At 35.6% G+C, this 26,804-nt stretch overlaps 1 protein-coding gene across 1 annotated transcript in view; it reads left to right on the forward strand.

Moving 5' to 3' along the window:
* Prp40 (pre-mRNA processing factor 40) overlaps positions 1-26,804 on the forward strand; it is a 68,644-nt gene that overhangs the window by 13,456 nt on the left and 28,384 nt on the right. Inside the window, exons 6-13 of the mRNA XM_071583480.1 lie at positions 2,185-2,447; positions 5,349-5,476; positions 5,829-6,089; positions 13,682-13,913; positions 16,329-16,462; positions 18,903-19,017; positions 22,988-23,100; positions 23,197-23,304. Coding sequence (XP_071439581.1) covers positions 2,185-2,447; positions 5,349-5,476; positions 5,829-6,089; positions 13,682-13,913; positions 16,329-16,462; positions 18,903-19,017; positions 22,988-23,100; positions 23,197-23,304 — 1,354 coding nt within the window. The remainder of the gene's footprint in view (positions 1-2,184; positions 2,448-5,348; positions 5,477-5,828; positions 6,090-13,681; positions 13,914-16,328; positions 16,463-18,902; positions 19,018-22,987; positions 23,101-23,196; positions 23,305-26,804) is intronic.

Here is a 26,804-nt window from a genome sequence, read left to right on the forward strand (position 1 = left end):
GATGAAGCCCCATTCTTTGCCCCAGTGAAATGCTGGTATAACGAATTCCATCATGGCCACCATTCGCTCAGTGATGAAAGTCATGAAGGTCACCCAAAATCAGTTGTTGTGCCAGAAAACATTGATGTGCTGTGCAAGAACTAGTAAAGGAAGATCGTCATATGACTTATTGTGAGGTTGAGGAATCCTTGGGGATTATTATGACAAGCATCAATAAGATATTGTATGAACATTTAGCTGTGAAAAAAATTTGTTCACATTGGATCCCGCGTAGCTTGGCAAAAGCTGAAAAAGATACTCGTGTCAATTGGTGCAAAGGAATGCTCAAAATGTACAATTGTGGTGCATCAAAAGCTGTGTATAATATCTGCACAGGTGACAAATCATATATCCAGGCATATGAGCCCAAAACAAAACAGCAATCCACTGTATGGTCTTCCAAGACCAGCCAAATCCAACAAAAGTGATTCTTGAACAAAGCACATCGAAGTAAATGATTGCCTGTTTCTTCGGAATAATTGGACATGTGGCAACTGTACCATTAGAGCAACATAGAACCGTGAGTTCTGAATGGTATACGATCATTTGTTTGCCAGAAGTGCTTGGTGAAATACGGAAAAAGAAGCGGCCATGAAGGGTCATTCTTCATCATGACAATGCAAGCTCTCACAGATCGGCTGAAACAACTACCTATTTGAGTGGCCAAAATGTCGAATTGATGGGTCCTCCATACAGCCTTGATTTAGTACCAAATGACTTTCATTTATTCCCGTTCATCAAGAAAAAATTGCGTGCCAATGCTTTTCGGTGCCTGAAGAAGCCATTGATGCATTCGAAAACCATGTTTTGGAGGTACCTCAATTGGAGCAGAAAGAGAGTTATGAAAATTAGTTTTAGCGCATGCAAAAGTGTATTGATTATCATGGAGAATACTTCGAAAATCATTAAAGCCATTTTCAGTGCTTGGAAGTTAGTAAAAAGAGATGTTTCAGGCGTGATATGGTGGAATATCATAATTATTTAAAAATTGGCAATTTTATTTTGTGGTAAATTGCCAATTTTTAATTAATTGGAAATTAATGTCAATTCTGAGCAGACTAAATTCAGGCTTTGGTACATTTATATTTTTCAATCTTTCCATATTCAAAAACCATTTATGTCACCATTTATATTAGTTTTGGATGCATAACATGTATTCCTTTTGAGCTCTTTTATTATTTAAATAAGAATGCCGAACATTTGTTCTCTAGGGTAGTGCAAGTTTTGCAATAAAGTATATTAAAAATATTAATATGCGATATTGGCGAGGGGTATAAATTATAATGTACATCTAATAAAATTACTGGCAAATGACATTTAGAATCACTCATTCAAGAAATGAAAATGTAAAAGGAAATAGAAAGGCAATGGTAATGAGAGATTTCATAGACAGGAAATTGGATGTACTGAATAAGAAAGTGAAAATTTTTTTAAGATATAAGTTCCGTAGACAACTCCTTTTTTCTGTGGTCTTCTTCAAAAGTTTAATAGTACTAAAATCGTTCATTGTCAACATTCCGTTATGCAACATTTGTATTATCATGGTAAATATTTGTGATAAGTTAAAGAATTATTTTGTTATTTTGCCTTTCAACACTGCACACTGTTTTTGTCCCCTTGACAGCACCTTTTTTGAACCTTAACTGCTGTGTAGCACAATTATCACAGCAAATGGCATTAATCTATAATTTAAAAATGGCCTCTAAATGGTTAACATAAAATATTATTGATGTAAAACTTCTACGTTACCACTTTTTATTTTTTTTGCTGGATAATCTTTTTTATAAGAAAAATGGAAAAAATATTAGTTTTATTTTATTAGGTTTAGCTAGTTTATGTATAGATTAGAATATTATGCATGCATAATATTTCAACTCTTGATAGTAAAAATGGAAAATATTCTCTACCGAAGTACCAAAAGAATTCCACATTTAATCCATTTTGTGGAACTTATACTAGAAGTATTTGACTGGTGAATCAACTGCTAAGCATCCCTTGTACTCTGAATCATCATTAAGAATTGTTTTTATCTGTAGTTACATGAGCATTATGTTTTGTTTTGATGGATAAATGGAATGTTTGTGTATTATTTTTGGAGTTGTAGTGTCGATATAACCACGTACTTAAGACTGATTTTTCATGTAGCATTCCTAGTGCGCTGGTGACCACACCACCAGTAATCCCTGCTGTTCCGGGAGTGCCAACACCTCCAGTTGTTGTGCCAGGTATTCCTTCGCCAGCTCCAGCCGGTCATTCGTCTATACCTGTTGTGCCTGCTGTCACCCCTGCACCAGCTGCAAGTGCTGCATCTCAATCTTCTGCTGCTGCTGGGTCATCTGCTATGGATCAAGCAATGGCGGCAACCTTGGCTGCCATTAGTATTCCCACTCCCCCGCCATCCAAAACAGGTTGCTATACTTTTGCCATCCAGTACTACTTGTTAGCCAAATTGTATTGTTGTCAAATGGTATTAGCTGATTTTCAACCAACTATCTGTAGTATTTTTGCTGAAGTAATTTAGAAATACATTAACTAATAAACCGGAGTATTTCCCTCATTTTATTTTCTTCCCTTTTATCACAATAGGAAAGGGGAATGCATTTTTTACTCTTTAGTCCCTCCCTTATCACTCTGGCTTCTTAGAAGTCCCCAGCAGATATGTGTCAACCCCTCTTTACCTTTCAGCTTCTGAATTACAACATTGCTCCTGAATTGGGGCGGGAAGAAAGTTTTTTGGCTTGCCAAGGCCATCAGGCTCAAGCTAACACTCTCCAACACTCTTTCACTTATATTCCATAATTCTTATGTTTATCTGTTTTATGGAATTTAATTTGCATTTAATTCATGGTCACTTGTATTTCAGAGTAATTCTTAAAATGACTACGTAAAAAAATTGTAGGATTTTACGACTATGGAAAAACTGGAAATAATGAAGAAGTATAAAATGAGGCTGCAGGGTGAAAGTGTGATGAGCTGAAATCTACTGTAAGAAGCTGAATGAATGCTGTGGTGACATTTGTATTAATGTTGGCAGAAGAGGGTTAAGGGAAAAATCTTCTGGCTATTATACATTGACTAGGGCTCGCCAAGGGCATATGGGATGTGGCTGATCTAGCAAGCATGTTTAATCAGTATATATTGCACAATTTGCACTATCCTTTAGCAAATATACCAATTTAAGGAGATAAATGCTTCAAAGGGAGTAACAAGAATATCTGTGACATGGTTACAAAGTCTCAACAATGTTGAAAGATTGCTTCTCATATGGATAAACAAAAAGCAATTGCAATGCAATACTATTAACAAGAACATTATTTGTGAAATGGCAAAATTAATTTTTGCTGACCTTGTTGAGAAAATACAGGATCATCCATGGCCAAAGAAGTATTGAAGGGGAGCTGTGCATATTTTGAACAGGTTACGAGAAGAACTGTCATCAATAGTGTTATAAGGCATGGTGAAGCTGCAAACTCAGAGTCAAAGGCAGCAGAGAACTTCATTGGTGACTTCAAAAAGATTGTAGATTCTGAGGGCTACCCGCCAAAAAATGTTTTTAATTGTGACAAGAGTATTCTCTTCATGAAGAAGATGCTGAAACAAACCTACATATGTTCACATAACTGTAGAAGAGAATGCATTACCCAACCGCAAAGCCAATGCAAGGCATATTATGCTATGTTGTGCGAACGCAAGTGGCAATTTGAAAATTAAAATGCTTGTTTACCATTCAGAAACTCGAAGACCCTTCAATATAGTATTAAGTCCAGAAGAGCTGGCTAATTTTTGATGTGGAGGTCATTGTATTGTACCATGTGTACAAACATTGTCCTATAAGACAGTGGCTATGCATGCTAGGAATTTATTTAATGAAAATGCTGAGTCACATTTTCACAAAAGTTTGAAGCATCGGCAAAAGCAAATGTCTCCTGGCAACTTTTTGGTGGAAAAGAATTGGGAATTTATTATAAATAATAAAGTAATTATTTGGAATCTTATTTGCTTTTACTAAGCAATTTCCCATATCAAGTTGGTTCATTCTACAATAGAAGAATATTTTGAAGATGACCCACCATCCAAACAATGTATATATAATTATTTTGATAAAACTGGTGCGAAATGTGATGTGTATTTTATTTTTTTTGCATGGAATGCATTATTGTATTTTACATTAATTTATATGGGAAAAATTGTTTCATTTAATGACTGTTTTGCTTTATGAGAAAGATCCCAGTGAATTATGCTCATTTTAGGAGGTTTCACTGTATTTAAGAATGTACAAGGGTTGTCCAGAAAGTAACTTACAATTTGGCCTAGCGTAGTGGTATGTGGGGTTAAAGCCTCCCATCTTGGTGTCTCCACATCCCTACACTCAGTACGCATCCTGCTGTGGTAGTGTGCAGGCTGTGAATATTCTACTTCGCTCACTGCAAACTGTTAAAATATGCACTGCAATAGAAAAATGAGTGATGAAGTGTGATATGTGATTCGGTTTTTATTGACAAAAAACCACAAGCCAATTGAAATTCTTAGGCAACTTTGTGAAGTGTACAGAGGTGGAATAATGAGTGAAGTTGGAGTGAGGCAGTGGTGCATTCAGTTTTAAAATGGCCATACCAATGATCATGATGAGGACTGCAGGGAATGGCCTAGCCTTATGACAGATGACCTGAGGATAAAAATCAATGGAAAAATTTATAAAAATTGCAGATTTATAATGATCGATTTTTTGCTTCATTTTCCCCAAATTTCATGATGTCTAATGGATGAAATTTTAGTGTTGAAGCTTGGCTAGCCCAAGTTTTGTGCCAGATGGGTGCCAAAAATCTTGAGCGAACACTACTGAAAATAGCATCTTGCTGCATTGCTGACTTTCTTTGAAGTCTATGACAAAGATGATATCACACTTTTAGATTGTGTCGTAACTGGTAGGAGACATTACCACCTCTTTCTAGTGATCAAGATGTGGCTTGCAACGCAGCCCTTTGACACTGATGCAGAATTGCATGCTGGTGTAAACAAGAGGTTAAAATATAAGGCAGCAGATTTCTTCAGCGATGAAATTGAAAAGCTTGTGTACATCCTTATGATAATGGCTCAATTTGAATGGTGATTGTGTAGAAAAATAATTTTAAAATGTGCATTTCCAATTATATAATAAAACTCTGTCTTATATCTAGGTTAATATTTTATTTCAAAATGTTACTTTCTGGACAGCTCACATATATACTTTGATCTATTCTTCAGGTACATTTTTTTAAGACCCAAATGCAATTTAAAGCTTAATGAATCATATTTTTTATTTTATTTAGTTGATGAAGATAGTGGTTCCAATAAAGGATCTGCGCCTGGGAGCAGAAACAGCACACCTGAACCAAAGTTGGTGTTCAAGGACAAAAAAGAGGCTATTGAGGCTTTCAAGGAAATGCTTAGGGAAAGGGTAAGTTGAGTTGACTTAAAATTACTTAGTTATTTTTTTTCTAAATATGAGAAGAATTGATGATAATGAGTGAGTTGTGAAATAAAAAAATGTGCAAAACTTTATTGTTGAAATTTTGACGATTTTTGTTTTGATGATTGTTTAAAAATAACTGATCAGATAAATATCTATTAATTGTTATTGATTAAATGATCTTGTACTTCTCTCCAAGTAAGCTTTGGTTTATGTCTCTAACAGAATGCTTTCAATTGAGTGTTTCATTTAAATTTTCCTTATCATTCAGTTCATAAATATTTGTCCAAATTCTCCAAAATTGTTAAAATACATGTTGGTCATGTCTCATGTTCATTAGGAAGTTCCTAGTGGAGCATCTTGGGATCAAGCCCTGAAGCTCATACAAGGTGACCCTCGCTTTGCTACTCTTGGGCGGTTGAATGAACGTAAGCAAGCATTTAATGCATATAAGACTCAGCGGCTTAAAGAAGAGAAAGAAGAGCAAAGACAAAGAGCAAAGAAAGCAAGAGAAGACCTGGAAGAATTTTTGATGCACAATGACCGAATGACATCTTCAACTAAGTATTTCAGATGCGAAGAAATGTTTGGCCAACTTGATGTGAGTATACTAGTATGTGTAATTAAAGGCCCCCTTAATTACTAAGTTTAGTTTTTAAAGGCGATCACTTAATAGAGCCTGATTTACTCCTTTGCAACTTGGTTCCAGAATCATTATTTAAGCATGCAAGACAAATTGCTTATTTCATGGGTAAAGTCTTTATTTTTATTTCATATCTAAATTAAAAGTTAATTGAATAAGTTGAAATATCATCAATTACATATGTTAGCTGTGGTATTCTAAGGAATCTGTCCACTTCAAGCCAAGGGATAGTTCCTCAATTCAGGGTGGCAACTGGTTTGAAGTATCATGAAAATGAGTTCCTTTTGGCTGGAAATTTCAGGGAATATGCCGGAAAATTTGGAAAGTTTTTGAGAACAAGATGAAGCTGTGGGAAAGTGACTATTTCATATTTTGCTTTAGTAGTAGAAAATACAATTCAATTGCTTGATCAAAAAATCATGTAGTCACTCCATCATTTGAAAGACTTGACTATGTGAGGATGTGAAACAAGATTTGTCCATATTCTTTTTGTTTACATACAAACCTTGCAGTGAGCACTGCTTTGACCGAAATGGACTGACTGAACTGACCTCTGAATATCAATCATATGCTAATGTATGGAGGTGGATTGGAATTATAGATTCACTCTTCATAATAATGTTATGGATGCTTAAAGTTTCTTAGCTTTGTACAACTAGATAGAATATGACATCCCAAACTGCAATCAACTGTTCTTCGATATTTCATAATACTACCAATATTCATTCCATCCAGCTTGTGCATCCTTTACCTCTTCCTGCTGTGTCTGCCTAATATTCTCCCCTTTTTAAGTCATTTAATTCCAATTAAAATCCAGTATTACTGCCTCCTTTGGATTTTTTAACAATCTTTATGCATTCCCTGCCCTGCCTAGTGTATACCTCATTGGGTTTCCTTTCATTTTTGAATTCCCTGACAACTTTCATTCTTATATACAGTGTTTCCCATAACTCTTAATCCATGTCCTCCACGTATTTGCTGAAAAAACAGGTAATAATGGACACCTCTTTCCTAATACTCTTTTTGACAGTGTTCTTACTGACTTTCCCTCTGCCACCTGAGCAGTCTCAGACAGGATATAGATAAGTTGCTGTGACTCCAATCTTTCCCTATTCTCCAATCTCTGCTTCTTTCCTTCTTGAACCCAAACTGAACATTCCCCAAGTAATCATTTGCCCTCCTCTCCATCCTCTTATTGATGATCCTTGGTACCACCTTACCGGTGTGTGAAATCAAACTTATTTTCTGCAGTCATGAGATATGCTTCAACTTTTTAGGGATTGGAACTAACACTCATCTGATGAAGCCCTTCATTCCTCCCTCATAAATGCTGCCAATCAACATATAAAAATGTTTTCTTAGGTCATTAAGTGCGGTAGAACCTTGCTTAACAAGCACCTTGCACAGCAAGTAATTCGCATATTGAGCAAAAATATTGGTCCCAAATGACTCTCTTAATGAGCAACTTTTTGCATAGCAATTGAGGAGGAGAGCGGAATTCTCAGGAATTCCGGGGATTATGGGCCTTCTACTTCCGTTTGTATTTAGCACTCATTCTGCTAGCATCTAAGCATCACTAGTAATGGCACATTTTTCCAAACTCTTGTTCAGACATGTTATTGGTGATTTTTTTGCAAAGTTTAATATTATTTTTTGCATATTTTTATGACCTCGAAGAAAAATCCATTAGAAAAAAAGCCATGAGAGAATAAAAATAACCATATAAATGAAAAGTAAAATCGTGGACAATTAGGAACAAGGTGTGAGTGTGGCTGATATAGGACGCGAATCAACAAACAGTTGACATCATTGATTTACATTTTCTTGAAAAACATGCTCAAAATTAAGGAGAGATGCTTTAAAGAGAGTGATAAGAGCACTATGCAATGGTTACGTTTTCTCAACAGTGTTGAAAGGTTATTTCTCACTTGGATAAATGAGAAGCTATTGCAATGTGACACCATTAACAAGAATATAATTTGCTAGAGGGAAAGTGATTTTTAAAAATCTCGTTAATAATATATTAGGATCATTAATGGCTGAAGAAGTATGAAGCTGTATGTGGTGTGAGAAGTTTACGAGAAGAACCAGCATCCATGATGTTGTGAGGCATGGTGAAGCCGCAAGAGAAAGTCAAAGGCAGCACAGAACTTCATCTGTGACTTCAATAAGCTCGCAGATTGAGAGGGTTACCGGTCACAGCAGGTTTTTAACTGTGATGAAATGGATCTCTCCTAGAAGATGATGCCAAAGCAAATGTACGAGGGTCATCCGGAAAGTAGTACCCGTTCGTGGAATAAAAAGACAAAAGTAAATATTAACAAACATAAAAAATTTTATTTGAAAGAGGATACTTTAAACTACTTCTCAACATAATCTCCAAGCAAATTAAGGCATTTGTCATAACGTGTGACAAGTTTCTGTATTCCTGCTGCATAGTCCTTCGCCGCCAGCTCATTGAGATACGCGAGGGACCCATCTTGCACAAATTTTTGCATAATGCAGATGGTGTTTAACAATTTCATGAACAATTGTTCGAGAAACATTGGGAAAATGCTCACAGATGTCATCAATTGTGACGCGCCGATCGTTCCTCACGAATTCGTCAACTGAGCTCACCAGTTGGTCTGTAATGACAGACGGTCTCCCCGAACGCTCATCGTCGTGTGTGTTCCCCCTCCCCATGTTGAAGTTGCGACACCACCGCCGAACAGACGACTCGTCCATTACATTGTCTCCATACACCTCCTTTAATTGGCGATGAATATCACATGGGCGAACGTTTCTTGCATTGAGGAATTTAATCACTGCCCTCACTTCACAACTGGCGGCGTTCTCAATTTTTTTAAACATTGTAAACAATCACAGAAACAACACAGGCAATGCTAGCGTCACGCAACTTGGCTCAGAGAAGGCAGACAAGCCACTGAAGCTATCTGACCTCGTCCAGCGGCTACTCGCGTCGTCAGCACTTCATGCGGCACGAACGGGTACTACTTTCCGGATGACCCTCGTATATTTTGCTCACATTACAGTGGAGGAGAAAAAATTACTAGACCACAAGGGGATTAAGGGCCATTTCACTCTTCTCATAAATGCAAGTGGCAATTTGGAAATCTCTGCTCGTTTACCTTTCAGAAACTCAGCGAGCTTTCAAGAAGTGTCAAGTCCAAAATAACAGCCTAAATGTGATGTGGGGGTCACAGAAAGTTTTGCATCATAGCATGAGTATGATGCATCACCCTAATAAGGCATTGGTGACACATTCCAGAAATTTATTCCATAACAATTCTGAGTTGTATTTTTACAACATTTTGAAGCATCAGCCAAAATATATGCCTCTAGACAGCTTTCTTGTAAAAAGAAATTGGTATGCATCATTAATAATAAGCAATTTTAATTCTTTTATGCTTTTACAAAAAAGAGTTTGCTTTCCCATTGGGTTTATTCCACGACAGAAGAAGAGATGAACATGATCCACAGTCCAAAACAGTGTACTCAATTTCTTTCAATAATCCATGTACATATTTATTTTTATTTGCAGTATGGAATGCATTATGGCATCTTACATTAATTTATATCTATGCAAAAAGTTGTTGCTCATTTGCTAATTGCCCATTATCACCGTTGCTGTTCAACCTGTATGCAGAGGAAATGATCAAAGAGGCATGGGAAGAACTCGAGGTAGGAATGAAAGTGGGTGGGGAATTCATAAAATCAGTTAGGTTTGCTGATGACCAAGCTCTAGTAAGTCAGTCAGCCAAGGGATTGCAAGCATTGCTGAGTGAATTGTAAATTCAGTGCGACAGATATAGGATTAGAATCAATATAAATAAAACAAAGGTTATGCGATTTTCCAGAAAGGAAAGGGCTAAGTTAAACCTTAAAATAGGAGGGCAAAAACTAGAGCAGGTAGAACAGTTTACGTATCTTGGAAGTCTTTTGGACCAACATGGTCAAAGTAGTTGGGACGTAAGTAGAAGAATTGCACTAGGCAAAGAGGCTTTCACAAGGAGGGAGTTGATGACAGGGACGTTGAGTAAGGATGTTAAGAAAAGGCTCCTGTTGATGATGCACAGCATCAAAACCATAGTCATAATATATCAAATCTTTATGGTGGAAATGTTAAGTTTCATTTTACCCTCACAAGAAAAGGCAAATGAGGAAAGGGCAGGAACAGGATAGGGATGTTGGATGGTATGAAGGGGGAAGAAAGTACACCGAGATGAAGAAGGACTGGGTGTAGAGTAGGTTGCTGGACTGTGTTTTGTTTGGAGTCGCAAAATATTTATTTGCTACTTGTGTCCATCCAAAACCTACCTTAACCGATAGATTACTTAACAATAATAAATAATAGTAGATTCTCTTTGTATCATATCTCTTCAATTTTTCTTGGTTCCATTAATAAATTTCCTGCTGATTACTGTTCATAATTACTGTGGGAGACGTGAAACTTTTATCAGTGTTTGCAGATCAAGAAGTGTGGAAAATGCTGAAACTTTATTTGAGTCATTGAAATTGTTCTTTGACGGATGCCTAGTTTTTGAAGTTGTGCAGGGGAATCAACTTGTAAAACAGTTCATGGCCGTGTTAGAAAATTTATGAGAGGACCTATGGTAAGGTTATGGATACCAATATTGTAGGAAAATGTGGATGTGAGCTGTAGCTTGTTTATGCTATTGGGCATAATTCAGAAGCTGTCAAATAACCTATTTCCTAGCCCATTAGATGCACTTTTTTTTACTTCAAATGCTGCTCTAGAATCAGCCTGCATCCAATGGACATGAGATTATCTGGATATAACTTGGACCTCTTTGGCATCAGCCAAATTGCTTAAAAAATACGTACAATTGAGTATTTTTTAACCTATATCAGGCTTAGATTATGATTGCCTTTATTACAAATGCCAATAATATCATTATTTTGAGGCACTAGTGTTCAGTAGACATTTAGTATTTCTTTTAAAGTATTTAAAAATATTCCCAAATTAATCATAAATGTGTACAAATTAGCACATTTTATCCCTTCGCACATGTGCTGTGAAATTTATATTCATTGGACTAATAGAGTTGGTCCCTCTGCTCAAACATTGTATTTATTGTGGAAACTTGGATTCTACAGGTACTTTTAGCCATTATATTTGTTGTATATTAGGGTCAATCAGCGCATAATATGCCCCTTTCTATTTAGTGTGCACATCAGCTTTTACTCACTAAAACTAAGAGTTGCATAAAATGCTAAATTTAGACTTACCGCATGGAATATAGAGACATAATCGTCTTGCAGTATTGCATTTAAACGTGAAGTCATCAATTAATCTTCAGATTATGGAAACAGGGCAGCAGGAAGGTGTTTTGGCCTAACTCAGACTGAGAAGGTAATACGAGAATAGAGGAAGCAGAAGGTGGATTTAGTAAATGCAGATGAGTAAAAAAAAATCTTCACATTCATGTGCTCCTAAATAGCCAAAGCTTGGGGAGCCTATTAAGAACTGTATAATAAATAACCAAATGAACAAGATTACTGTTTAAACAAAAATTATATTATTTGAAGTGAAAAAATAAGCGATATATCTATAGCTGATTTTTATGGAACAACATTATGGTGTGAAAGATGCATTTAGAGAAATGGTCTATGATTACATGACAGATGTGCGATAGGACACAAACTGCCACTTGAATATGAAATGTGATAAGGCTCAATTCATGATGTCACACTGATTGGAAGAATGAAATGGTCATCAATTTCTAGTGTTTGTGATTGGTTGAAAAAGTCCCGGCAGAAAGTTAGAAAGAGGCAAAGTATATGAAAGAAAAAAACTAGGTAAAGGAGAAATCATTGGACACTATTCAAGTGCAGTGTCGGCAGTGAAGTTGTTTTATGAAAACATTGTGAACATGAATTCTACTTATCATCTCATCATGTTAAATTTAGAATAGTAAAAAGTATTGAAAAATAAAAACTTTTTTCAGTTTGCATAATAGATTACAATCAAAATATGTGGGGAGTTGACTTGAAGGATTAGTTGTTACATGGCTATGTCCTTGAAAGGAAATAAATGAACAAATGGTGCATGACATTGTGTTTTATGCTCTTGAAAATGATTGTAATTAATTCTGTAATAATTTTTAAGGTAAGTGCTAGTGTAAAAATTGAACATTTATCATTGATTGAGGGGTTGTTTTTAAAATATGGAAATTGGGAGGAAATATGGAAAATATGGAAGGCCAACTAAGCAGGTCACACCTGGCAGGTATTCAGACGATGCACAGTAATGTGATTTGATAGTGAGGTATTTTATAGAGAAACTACCGGATATAGAAAAAGAAGTCATCTACAAAGATGTTGCACCATACATGTATGTCTGATGAACAGTGAAAGAAAATGGAGTGTATTGGTGAAAAACTTATGAAGTAAGTTAGCATTTAGGCTTTTTTAAAGTTTATCATGCAAAATAATCTATTTTAAGAGATTTATTTACTGATCTTATTTAATATATTTTTATCTGTGATGGTATTCCTGAAAAAGTCAGCACATTTTGGGTTTTGGGTAACTAGCTCCAAGTATGTTTGCAATGCTTGTTTCTGGGTTGGGAATGTTTTTGATCGAGCAAAAGTTCTTGCACTCATTGAATTGCGTTTAAGGCTTCAGCTGGATATTAATAACTTCAGTGGGGCAAGTTATTGTTATTTTTCCTATCTCTGCCAATAATAGCTATGGAATATCAAAAAAAGCAAGCTATATCATTTTTGAACATTTATCATTTTTTATCTACTAAAGAGGATTATAAGGGTGAAATCATGTACTATAATTTAATATTTTGAGTTTAATTGATGAATTCATACTCATCTTACTAAATTTTTTGTAGAAGTATGTATACTTTCAATTTAAAGCTTGCTCTGTGTCCATGGCATTTTAAACTGGCTAGAGGAGAGTAACAAAACATAAACATTGTGTTCTGTAAGAAATTGTGCACTGAAAAATATTTTAAAAGGCCATGCATGAGGGGTTCACATTTTGGTACCTTTCGGAAGGAAAAATTCTTATTAAATCTAAGGAATTTATTGCATTTCTTAACATTTCCTCAATAAATAAGAATCCTGTTTTCATTTTCCCAATTAATATATTTCTTTCTGCTCCCTTAGAGCATCAAATTTCAGGATGGCCTGAGTAAACCAGGCATTGCATTGAGTTCAGTAAACCAAGCATTGAGTTCAGTTATGGGTAAATGTAATGGAAGTATTTAATTAGGTTAGTGGTGTGGGTAAAATGTGTACTTGCTAGCCCAAAGGTCTCAGGTTTGTGGCCCACTTAGGGCATGAGTGTTGTGTCAACTCTGTTTGTTTGGCCCCCGGGAGACATGTCGGTGAGGCTAGAGCTTATCTATATCACTAGGGGTGTACAGGCCACTAAGGGCATCCAGTGAGTGACAAAAAATAATTCTATGGAGAGTGTGTAAATGGTGCAATCAGATAACATGATTTGGAATTGAAGGTATGTCAAATAACCATACTGTAATATATGCTTTTTCTGACAATATGCTTTGTCAGGTTTGGAGAAATGTTCTTGAGGAAAGTGACCGAAGAGATATTTATGAAGATGTGGTATTTAACCTTGCCAAACGGGAAAAGGAGGAAGCAAAAGCAACAAAACGGAGGAATACGAAGCGGTTAGCGGAGATATTAGATTCAATGGCAAATGTGTGCCATAGAACCACATGGCAAGAAGCTCAGCAAATGTTGCTAGACAATCCCACATTTGCGGAGGATACTAGTCTTTTAGGTAAGCCAAAAGTTAAGATTGTCTTAATTGACAAATGGAAAGGTTCTTCAAATTTGTTTTGAATGTTATGAAACATTTTTATTGCGAGCCTATTTGTATTAAAAGTTGATAATCAACATTGAAATCACATCCCAGTGACATGGAAGAAGATAACATTTAATGCTCTTTACATGTTGCCTGTACTTGAATGTTAATGAATTAATTTATAGTTAATTTGTTAGTGACGGTTTCAAATTTGTTTTACTGATAAGCAATGTTATTAAGGTTAATTTAATCTCACAATGCCCAAAATATTACTCATTCTACAGAATTCCTTTATATGATGGTAACAATAAATATCATTACCTGCCTTTGTGCAAATTAGCACAATAATGGTTCCTAGATAAATTTGAGCATTAATGCAGCACATTGTTGATCTTCTATTATTTAACTTTGTTAATCTTTATGTATTTTTAAGCTAATCATTCAATAGCTTTTTTCTTCTTGCTTGGAGTATTATTTCAATCCAACTAATGTTGCATGTGACTTTCCAATCGCCATAATTTTCTTTGAAACCTTGCATTTCTAAGCTACTAAGCACCTTTTGCATGACACTAAATCATTCTTCATTTCAATATAGTATCTATCTGTCTTTGCTAATGTCACCTTAAATGCCAATTCCTTTGTTTTCATACCAATGGGCAGACGGTAATAATTTCAGATATAATTGATGACGTCCTGCACTTGTTAGAATGAAATAAATGTTGTAAATGTTAATTGGAAATAGAAATTAATAATAACAGGGCTTCCACCACCATTGGTAAGGTTACTTTGCTGACATAATGTTGGGGAAGGTTATAAATTAAATGATAATTTTTAGAAGTAAATTCAGTGGAATATCCCTTAACAAGCACCTCACACTGCAAGTGACTTGCAAAATGAGCTAAGATATTTGGGCATCATTTGAATAATTTACACCCATATTATGAATCAAAACTGAGAAAAACTTAATTTTTGACATTGTACATTACATATGGTGCTGAAGCACCACACACTGACACACACCCTAATGGCTAATATTTGTGCTGAATTAAAAATGGAAAACAATTTCTAACAGTTTCATGTTTGACTAGTGAAATTTTTAGTTATTTTTTCTATTAATAGATCGGGCAAATTGACCTGGGAACTCTGTAAATGAATTTCAGAATCATGTTTAGAAAGTGATAATATTTACAAAAGCTGCTGCATTAATTTAGTGAAAACAATAAAAAAATGACTGCCTATCTGTGGGAGTAAATCAGTGAACTTGGCCTCCGTCCACTGACCTAGGCCACAAAATCAGCAGATCCAATGATGATAATGTAATATATTTATTTGTGACAGTAGGCACAGTGTACAGTATTGGGAATATGTGACAGATGTGTGTATATGGCCCATCAATATATCACATTATTCTCAAATAGAAATACAAATGCAGTTATGACAGGCAACTAATGTGCACTTAAGTTCTACACAAATATTTATTTACCCAATGATAATACTTATTAACCAGATATGCAAATAGATTCTTCGGGAATAGTGAAATTCATGTCTCATTTTGTAAATGGTTAGGGTGATTATTGAACAATTTTATGCACATTGATGTTGGTCCTGTATCTACCATGGACAGGTTTGGTGATTTCAAATGTACATCTTTACAAACTCTTCAAATTTTGACAGTGATAACAAATTAAGGTGATTAAAATAATGTTTTACTGTATGCGGTAAATATCAATGAATCTCTGGAATTTTTCAATTGTAAAATTGTAAAATTGAAAAATATTGTAAAATGTATTATATTTGTGGGAATGGCATTAAGTCTTATATCATATATGCCATCAATGTGTATGGATCTTATTAGGCTCCAAAAGCTTCTTGCAGATAAAGTTGCTATGATTTTAGATTATATTAAAATTACAACTTTGGTAGATGACACCCAATGGAGGTTATTGCCTTCATTTGAACATTACCCTATAATATGTAACATCATGATCTCTTTGTTTCAAACGTATTGCTGGTTGCTGGATGCTAAATTTATGGCTAAGAGAATTAATGTCAAAAATTACAATTTACATGAGTTTGAGTAAAATACTTGAAAATACACAGCATACTTGGCAAATCGGGTTTAATTACTTTACTAATGATCATGCCATATAGATATTGAATTAACTAAGTTGTTATAATTTATTTTATTTGATAATATTAATCTAAATAACCCTGGGAGTTATAATACTTGGGATTGATATGTATTTAATGTTATATGATATTGGTTGATATAGACTAAAATGACTCAGTTAAATCTGAAGGGATTACTTGAAAATGTCTCCTTGTATTTTTTCTGTCTACGAGTTGAGATTTTAATTCATGATCATTTGCTTAAATAAACTCTCTCTTTAGCTATGGACAAGGAGGATGCACTGATTGTGTTTGAAGATCACATCAGAGAGCTGGAAAAAGAAGAGGAGGAACTCAAAGAAAGGGAGAAAAGAAGAGTGAAGAGGCAGCAGAGAAAGAATCGTGACAGTTTTGTGGTAATATTTTATTATCTACTCTGAAATATTTTAAGATCTCATCCCCAAAACTTATCATAAAAAATAATCATATACGAGGTTTGTTCAAAAAGTATCGTGAATTTTGAATTTCCACGGGTTAAGTATATTTGATTTTCGATTTTTTTGTGGCGTTATGTAGTTTTGTAGTTATGTCTCTCACTTATGCTGAAATGTTCAGCAATTTTGAATGTTCAGTTAATCGTTGACAGCTGTTTTGCCTGGTCTTGTTTTGGCTTGTCTTTGATTTTTGCCTGTTCCAAAAAATGGATCAAAGAATCTGTATCAAATTTTTTGTGAAAAACAAAATTAAGTGCGCAGATGCATTTCAAAGGTTGACTGGCATGTGGAGAAGCCACCTTGGACCATAGCAACATTTATCGGTGGTACAAAATGTTCTGAGGGCTGAGAAATTGTGAATGATGAAGAGTGTGCCGGACACCAGAGCATGTCAACAACAGACGAAAACATTGATGAAGTGAAGAAAATAGTATTGGTCAGTCATCGAATCACCATTAGAGAAGTTGTGTTGAGGATCTAAACATATCAATTGGCTCATGCCATTTGATTTTTACCAATGATTTGGGCATGACTTGGGTCGCCACAATATTCATACGAAAATTGCTAAATTTTGACCAAAAACAGCAACGCATTAACATTACTAATGAAGTGTTGGACTCTGTCCGTGACGACCCAAATTTGCTCCTGAGGGTCATAACTGGTGACAAATCATGGGTTTATGGTTATGACATGGAAACTAAAGCTCAATCATCCCAATGGAAGCTGCAGTACGAGCCAAGACCGAAGAAAGCACTCCAAGTTCGGTCGAATGTGAAAGTTTTCCTTACAGTTTTCTTCGATTACAGGGGCATGGTGCATCATGAGTTCTTCCCACTGCGTAGAATGGTAAATAAGGAGTATTACCTGCAAGTTATGTGCAATTTGCATGAAGCAATCCCCCACAAATGTCCGGATTTGTGGAAGAACATAAATTGGATTTTGCACCATGACAACGCCCCTACTCACACATCGTTACTTGTGTGCTAATATTTGGCCAAAAATAACACACCAATGATCCGTAGTCACCGTATCCCCCAGATCTGGCCACCAGTGACTATATCTTCTTCCCGAAACTGAAGAGGCCCATGAAAGGACGACGCTACACTACGATTGTCAAGATAAAGACTGCGTCAAAGGAGCTGAACAAGATCACAAAAAATGATTTTTTGAAGTGCTTTGAGGATTGGAAAAAATGTTGGCACAAGTGTATAATATCTAATGGGGATTACTTTGAAGGGGACAAAATTTATATTCATGAATAAATAAATAATTTTTGAAAAAACACAAAAGTCATTTTACTTTTTGAGCAGACCTCGGATATTGTAAGGTTTCCTTCTCTTCCAAATTAGTGTGTGGTAAAAGGTAATGGGGAGGTTTCTCATCTGGCTGCAACATACTGGCATAGGAGAAGCAAACTTATCAATTAGATTACTTTATTCATTGAAAATCTAATACAGGCCAAGGTTTAGCAATTCTGTCCTAATCACCGAAGAAAATTGCTATTGATTCCACAAAAAAGTGAAGAGAATTTTAATATTCAATTTTGAATGGATTAACAAACCTCTGACAATACATAATGAGATTATCTTGCACCTGTGACAAAAATGACAATCAATCATTTGGATAAAATGATATGGTAACTGTAAGTTTATAGTTGCAAGATTGTGAGTTTCCAAGTTCTGATTTGAGTGTCAGTAGGTTTCAAGCTAGCAAATGAAAAAAAGTCAGCAGAAATCACACATGCATTTACTATTTCAAATAAGCACACTTGATCAGGATTCAATATGCACATTAGGTGCGAGTCAATAAGAGAGCGAGGCTGGCTGCTTGTTCATTCCCTTATTCCTGTCCCTATATCCTTCCTCCTGTCCCTTACTCCTGTCAGGCCATATATCAGTGATGGGAGATAATCACCACCTGATCTTGCATGGCTTGAAGCCCCTGAGGGTTTTGCGATATTCTTTTGTTAACTTGGGATTTGGAAAAAAGTTTTTTGTCATCATAATCAGTATTCTTCTCTCTTTGCATTATTAAATTTAAAAATAAGATTAAGGTTCAATTATAAAGAGGTGCACTGAAATGCATGTCAAGTACTGCTACAAGTATTTGAATGTATTGCAAGTAATTCTTTCAAAGATATATATTGGAGAAAAACAGTGTATTATTTTGGGGCATATGAAGTGATATGTAAAAGCTTTTAGGGATAATCCAAAACTTATTGTTAATGGATTCTGAAGAAATATTATACCCTTGTATAACTCCTTTATTTATTTTAGTATCTTATATTTATTTTATCTTTCAATTGTGTTATGGTAGTTGGTAATAATATAAAAATAAAAGAATAAATTATCTTTTTCTTTAGATTCTTCTTGATGAGCTTCATGAGCAGGGAAAACTGACATCAATGTCATTATGGGTGGAACTTTATCCTATCATCAGTGCAGATTTGAGGTTCTCTGCCATGCTTGGACAGCCAGGTAACACCATGTTATTATTATTCTGGTAATTCCCTGAATGTGTTAAAAAATTACATCCATACCTGCAATTTCATCATGTTGGACTTACTCTCAAAGATATCTTTTGATATATGAGGGTAATCCCAGAAGTACCCGATTCAACAAAGAAAACACAAAAGTTTTGGAAAAAATGTATTTATTTTTCAACATAATCTCCTTTCAGCTCTATACACTTTTCTGAGCAATGTTCAGTAAGTATGATACCCTTTCTATAATAAGAACTCTCTTGCTCCTCAAAATAGCCATTGACTGCCAGCATCACTTCTTCAGGGTTGAAAAATCTTTGATCACTAAGCCATTTTTTCAAGTTTTCAAACAGAAAGTAATCTGAGGGAGCTAAATCTGGCAAATAAGGTGCATTAGGTTGCAAATAAAACTTAAATTCACAAATTTTGGCTATTGCAATAATGGATTTGTGAGCTGGTGCATTGTCTTGATGAAGCAACACTTTCTTCTTAGCCAAATGTGGTTGCTTTTGCTTGATTTCTTCTTTAATGTTGCAATAAGTTCACATAATACTCGCCGTTAAGAGTTTTTACTTTTTCAAGATATTCAATGAAAAATATCCCACGCGCATCCCAAAAAACCAATGCCATGACCATGCCTGCAGATGAAATGGTCTTTGCATTCTTTGAAGCCGATTCTCCCATTTGAATCCATTGTTTTGATGGATCTTTTGTCTCAGGGGTGAATAAATGGACCCATTTTTCATCCATGGTTATGAAATGGCGCAAATATTCTGCTTTGTTACTGTGAATCTTTGCTAAACACTCAAATGAAACATCTTCATGACACTGGTTTTCCTCGAGTGTGAGAAAACGCGGCACCCATATTGCACACAGCTTTCTCATGACTGAAGTTTCGGTTAATATATGATGTACCACACTCTTTGAAATGCCTATTATGCTAGCCTAGCTGGCGCACTTTCATTCGACCATGATCCAGTTTCACTTCGTGGATTTTCTACACCATTTCTGGAGTCTACACCTTATTTGGTTGACCAATGCGATGCTCGTCTTGATAGCTCATATGGCCTTGTTTAAACTATGCTACCCAATATTTTATTATTGTAAACAAAGGAACAGACTCAACCAGAGTAAATCCAATTTAGCTTTTATATTGGCTGGGCTGAGGCCTTTCAAATAAAAGTATTGTATCACATAAAAATGACCAATTTTCTCCATTTTCACAAATTCACTGAAAATGTTCACTGTTGATGGCTGCAAAACAAATACTAAACAATGTAGCATCTTCAAACTTGAAACATATGCTTTATAGATTGCCTACTTTCTAATACAGTGATATTTTTCAAACAACTACCGCCATCCCTAGGTCAGGCTGGGTACATCTGGGACCACCCTCCTATTGAATTCATGCTCTCGTCCCTGTGGGTGCTGTCATCATGTATGCATCAATTCGGAACTTGTGGTTTGCCTGTGTAGAATTCAGGAATAGATTTTACCTGATAAAAATTGGGGAAAACCCAGAGAAAACATTATAAATACTCCACACTGAAGGTCGCTGGTCCAGAGGAGTTGTGCTTTTCTTTTTGGAGTACTCCAAAGGCTAAAATCATAACAATATATAAACTTATTCTTCAAAAATCCATATCACTTCAAATAGTTTACATAACTTAGGTACTTGTCGCATTTCAATGGAAGCAAGAATGTCACGAAATGAAGGCAAACAAAAAAAACTATGAAAACATCATGTGCACTCATTTTATGGATTTAGGCCAGCAGTTAATAGTCCATCATTCTCTGAGCCATGGCAGGAGTTAGTCTTTCAAGTTCATTTTTTTTGCAAGTACTCAAGGCAGCTACTGCTTGTTTCTTAGACATGCAGTAATGAATTGAACTTGCCAGATTCATTTGCTTAGTTTTATGTTAGACAGATGATTGGTATCATTATTTTACTTTTAATACTGATAAATTACTTGTATGATTTCCATGTGTGTATGATGCCTGATTCACATTATGAGCCTTCTGTCCCTGGGAGGCATGTGTGCAAGGTTCATGTGTGAATCGTCCATACTGGCTGTATTAATAGTGATAATTGGTCATCTTCATTTACATGGTATTATAGTAGCCACTAGCCTGTCATCAGATAGGCCAAGTCATCTGTTCCCAATATTTTAGTCCCAGAACCTCATCTGTATCTTATTATTTTAATAATTTAATAAGTGTAATAAACTGATCACGCATGGTGATTTCACTTACTTAATTCTTGTATTTTAGACTTTGAACCCAGAAGTAGAATTAGAAGGATGATTATCTCAATAGTTTCAGCCTCAACTTTGTGGAAGTTCATTTTAATAAATGAAAAAGAAAAACTTTGTTCCAATGCACCACTTTATTTCAGGTACGACTAGTTTCGACGCTACGGCGTCATCCTCAGGTACAAAGTTTAAAGTCACAATCATTGTATATATACCCTCTTCAAGAAAGGGTGGGGGAGTTGTGGGAAGAGGGGGCGGGCAGGGGAGTACGGGGGTAGGTACGAAGGAATGTGGGAGAGGGTAGGAAAAACCAGGAAAAGCGTTAGTGAGCGGGGGGGATTGGAAGGTGGGTTAAGAAAGAAAGTTACACCCCTTTCTTAACCTACCTTCCAATCCCCCCCGCTCACTAACGCTTTTCCTGGTTTTTCCTACCCTCTCCCACATTCCTTCGTACCTACCCCCGTACTCCCCTCCCCGCCCCCTCTTCCCACAACTCCCCCACCCTTTCTTGAAGAGGGTATATATACAATTTGTTGTCTCGGGCGTAACTTTGTGGAATTTGCATAACATATTGAAATGTAATGAAATAATTGACTTTGTAATTCCACACACTTCAAAGTGTGTGGAATTACAAAGTCAATTATTTCATTACATTTCAATATATATACTACCTTGATCAAAAAGTTCCCGGAATAACCACCGTGTGGCGCTCCCATCGTTCCGATTTGAGTTCTGTTTTTTTTGTTAAATTGGTACATCTGTTGTTGATATTCCCTTTAAATCTTAGTGTCATAACTTGACATTTGCAAAAGTTACGTAGCCAAGAGTACATCTATCTCTGTGTGTGTTGGCGATTTTTTACAATTGCAGAAATTGATTTAAATTTACAACAACGAACTTGTATTAAATTTTGCGTAAAAAACGGATTTAGTGGCGCACGGACGTTGGAAATGTTGGAAAAGTGTTTCGGCAACGATTCTCTAAAAAAAACGGTCGTTTACCAGTGGCACGAGCGGAACATTTCTTTTACTTTATCAATTTTTTCACCGACTTTCAATGTCGATGGTCTGCCACTGCGTTCATCATCTTCGATTGACTCACGACCACTTCTGAAAACCATTACGGGGAACGCGTTTTAGCAGCCGAGAGGAAGTAATGGAAAAATCGCAGGAAGCACTGATGGACATACCGAAAACCGAATATAAAAAATGTTTCGAGGATTGGATCAAGCGCTGGCATAAGTGTGTTGCAGTCGATGGGGATTACTTTGAAGGGGACAATATAGATTTAGATGAATAAACTTGTATTTTTAATTTTCTGAATAAATTCCGGGAAATTTTTGATCAAGGTAGTATACAATAATTGTGACTTTAAACTTTGTACCTGAGGATGACGCCGTAGCGTCGAAACTAGTTGTACCTGAAATAAAGTGGTGGATTGGAACAAAGTTTTTCTTTTTCATTTATTAGAAGGATGATTGTATTTTTCAATCTGTAATAACATAAGGGCTGAATTAATTAACTAAACAACAATTTCTTTATTCTGAGATGGTGAAAATGTTAATTTTTCAAAAGTTAATTCATTGATGTGCCATTATCGTTAGGCAAGATGCATCAGGAAAGGGTTTGAAGAATCCTATTATAGATTGTTATGTTTGTGGAAGGTTGATTATTTCAGTGTTCTTAATCAAGTGTTGCATTTCTCTTTGTTTAGGTTCAACACCTTTAGACTTGTTTAAATTTTATGTTGAAGATCTCAAGTCCCGATTCCATGATGAGAAAAAGATTATCAAGGAAATTTTAAAAGAGAAAGGTTTTGATGTGCAGGTAATGATGCATTATTATATTATCTAGGTGTCTGTATTTTTTTCTTGTATATGCATCCTGAGACTTGAAAATTATGGTCATGGTGAACTGTTTCAGGTCAACACTACATTTGAGGAATTTGCTACTGTTGTTTGTGAAGATCGCCGTTCAGCTACTCTTGATGCTGGGAATGTTAAATTAACATATAATGCTCTCTTAGAAAAGGTACGTCTGTTTAATGTAGACATTAATGTGTTACAGAAAGTGTCTAAGTATATATACTTGTGAGAAACATTGGAGAGAGTTTTTATCAACAATCTTACTTTCAATTTTAAAAGTTTATGGATGGTGTGGTTTATAATTGTGAAAGCATAAACTTTTATTTTGGTATTCAATGGTTCAGCATCATCTTTCAAGAGATGAGGTCATCTTATAGTCAGTAAGAATTTTGAAGAGATAAAATCGGACAGGATTTCAGTTATTGGATTGCCATACTGCTACATGTTAGGGTTTACTCACGCACCTCATGCTTTTATTATTATTATTATAATAATCGAGTATGTTTATTTATTTCTTCATTGTATTGTGGGTATTAGACAAATATCCCAGTGTAAAATCTCCAGTGATATATTAGGAAGCTGTGAACATACTTCTTTAACATTACACATTGCAAGCAAGCACTACAAGTTCACTTACCCCTCCCTTCAAGCAGCCTTGCTTTCTATTATAACACTTATACTCTTGCAACTGTATTTCGTGTGGGCTATCTGGAAAGTAGTACCTATTTTGGAATTAAATAAATAACAAATTCATGTTTTCTTGAAAAACATTTTGTGTGTCAACTAAAAACCTTAAACTTCTCTACATAGTCACTATGCAAATTAATAAATTGATCATGTGTGATGAATTTGCATGCCAGCTTCATATTCCTCTGCCATAAGTCCTTCAGCAAAATAGTCGCCTCTTATTTTAGGTCTTTATCATTTTGAAATTTCATTCCTGCCAAAAAGTCCTTTAGTTTTGTAAATGAATGAAAGTCTGAAGAAGCCAAGTCTTTTCCCTGGTTTCATCAAGTGCAATGCACTGATCGACTGCTGAGTTCGTAAACTCAGCAGTTGTCTCTAACGACAGACGGCTGCCCTGAATGTTTGTCACTATGGATGTTCTCCCTCCTCTAGTTGAAGTGTTATATCATCAGGTGCAAGTGAAGGTCAAAATCATATGGTTGCACATTTGATGTGTTGAGAAATCTGATCACAGCCCTAACTTCACTGGTGGCCGTATTTTCAATTTTCTTAAATATTAATAAATGTGTACAGGAATAAAAAAATAAGAGCATTGTGAAAGTTCGTATAGAGTGAGCAGACAGTCAGCTGAAGGGTTTTTAGATTGAATGGCGGCTACTCGCATCACAAGTGCTCAATACAGGACAACAGGCCATACATTCTGGGCAGCTCTTGTATATTCATTTAGCGCAGTGAGCCTACTTTTACCATTATGTTATAAGTAACAGTGATTGTCTCTTTTTACCTTCCCCACAACTCTCCATTAGTAAGCAATTAATCTTTGGAAAATATGCCATGATAAAATGAACTTAAATGTGAATTGAATGGAAATTTGATGGGGCAATGTAAATGGAGAGTCTACCAAAACTGTCACGGAATCCATTCACTTCCATTGAAGAATGCTTCACATTCGTAGAATAACATAATATATTTTCACTTATGAGATTCCTTGTTGTAAAGGAGTCTATTAAGATAATTTCATAAAATGTAGGACCTAAAGGGAATGTCTGTGTATCAGTTTATTTATTTTAGTAAATATATACTTAGCATACAAATTAAAGACTTAGAGGAATAAATGACTTTTGGGAGAAACTGAGAGATTTGTAGGAGAAATAGGTTAATTATAACTAATACCTGGTTTAAGTCACCGCAGCAGTCATAGGTACACATGGAAAATGCCAGGAGATGCAGGGAGATATTAGTTAGATTATATTATTGTCTGGGATAGATTTAGGAATAGTTTGATCCCATCACACAGTTTCAAGGAGTATATTTTTGAGGTCACAATTTAGTACTCATGACGTTTAATACTTAATTTAAGAGAATGATTAAGGGAAAGAGTATAAGAAAAAGTAATGTAGAGTGCTTGACTTAGGTGAAAAGAAAGGATTAAGGTATTTGAAACAAATCTGAGGGATGAAAAGTATAGTAGGAGAAGTATTGGAAAATAGTAATAAGGGATATAGAAACAAATGTAAAAGAAACATTAGGAGCAATAATTAGGAGAAGAGATAGGAAGCCATAGGTCACAGATGACATCATTAGAAATATTGTGTGGAAAGGAAATAGAAGAACATGAACACAGAATTAGGGAGGAGAAAGAATGAAGATATAATCAATGAACAGATGCAAGAAACTAATAGGACAACAGAATTGTGGTGCAAAAAGCAATGCAAGGGTATTAAGAGTTTACAGAGACAGGGTAAAATAAGTATGGTATGCAGGAAGGTGAAGGAACTGTCTGGCCCTAAGAAAAGAAATCCTGGAAGCACTATTAGCATTATGGTGGGTAAAATATTAACAGAGCAGAGGAGATTCTCGTAGAGTGAAGGAATGCAAAGAGGTAGAGAAAATCTGGTAGAGATAATAAGCCAGTAAGTTGGATATAAAAAAGGAATATGATGTTGATAAGGATAGGTTAGGACCAGGAATATCTGGCTGTGAATTAGAAAAGGCATTAAAGGAAATCTGAGTTGAAGAAGGTATAGGTGACCTACTGGCACATCTACTCAAGAGTTTAGGAAAACAGGAAAAGATAGTCTTTATGAGCTCATTTTTAGGGAGGCATTTGGCAAAGAGACATTTGAGATACCATCCCAAAAAGGGAAAAGTAGCTGTGTGCTTTATTGTACTTCTAAGCTCTCACTAACACAGCTCAGTATATCCTTAGACTCCACACTACGTGTTACAATAAATTGTATAATTAATGAATTGCATATTATATTTCCCCCGATTCCATCCAAAATGCCTTTTTTATCTTTCCTTTACCTTGCTTTTCCAAAATTCACCTCTCTGTTACTGATTTTAGTATCCCATTGTCACTCAAGTGTCTCTGGCATCCACTCATCTTGCCTTCTTAAAATTTCTGCTGACAACCTTCTCCCTTTCCGTGCCATGACTAGAACTTCTTTGTTTGATTTTCTCTCTGTCAATTTAATTTTTCCATTCTTGTAGTAGTTTTTATGGGAGGTGACCGATAGCTAAGGTCATTAGTGCCATTAGAATTGGATGGGAAAGGAAGAAGGGTGGAGAGAAATCTGTTGTCAGCATTAGCCTACTCTGTCGAAAGGCACCAAAGGGTCCGCAGTTTATTGTCCCATTCGATGGACGTCATGCTCACTCAAAGTACCTCAAGTGGGGATCAGGATCTCACTGAAAAATATTTGTTGTCCCCAGGATTTGAACCCAGGCCCCCTCGGTGGAAAGCCTGTACGTTAGCCACCATACCCTCCCGTTCCCTTTTCCATTCTTCTCCACATGTGCATTTAAGAACCTTCCATTGCCAAGAAAAGCCAATTTTACGTAAAAGTTTTAATATTAATGTCCTTATTTCTTTACCCACCCTCTGAAACTTTTCAAAATAGGAATAATAATCCACCTGTTGTAGCTCATGGCCCCAACTTTGTTTATCTTAGCCTTCCTATTGCTTGAACATCACAT

The sequence above is a fragment of the Hetaerina americana genome, unplaced genomic scaffold (assembly GCF_022747635.1).
Source record: "Hetaerina americana unplaced genomic scaffold, ioHetAmer1.1.p SCAF_14, whole genome shotgun sequence".
NCBI classification, from domain to species: domain Eukaryota; kingdom Metazoa; phylum Arthropoda; class Insecta; order Odonata; family Calopterygidae; genus Hetaerina; species Hetaerina americana.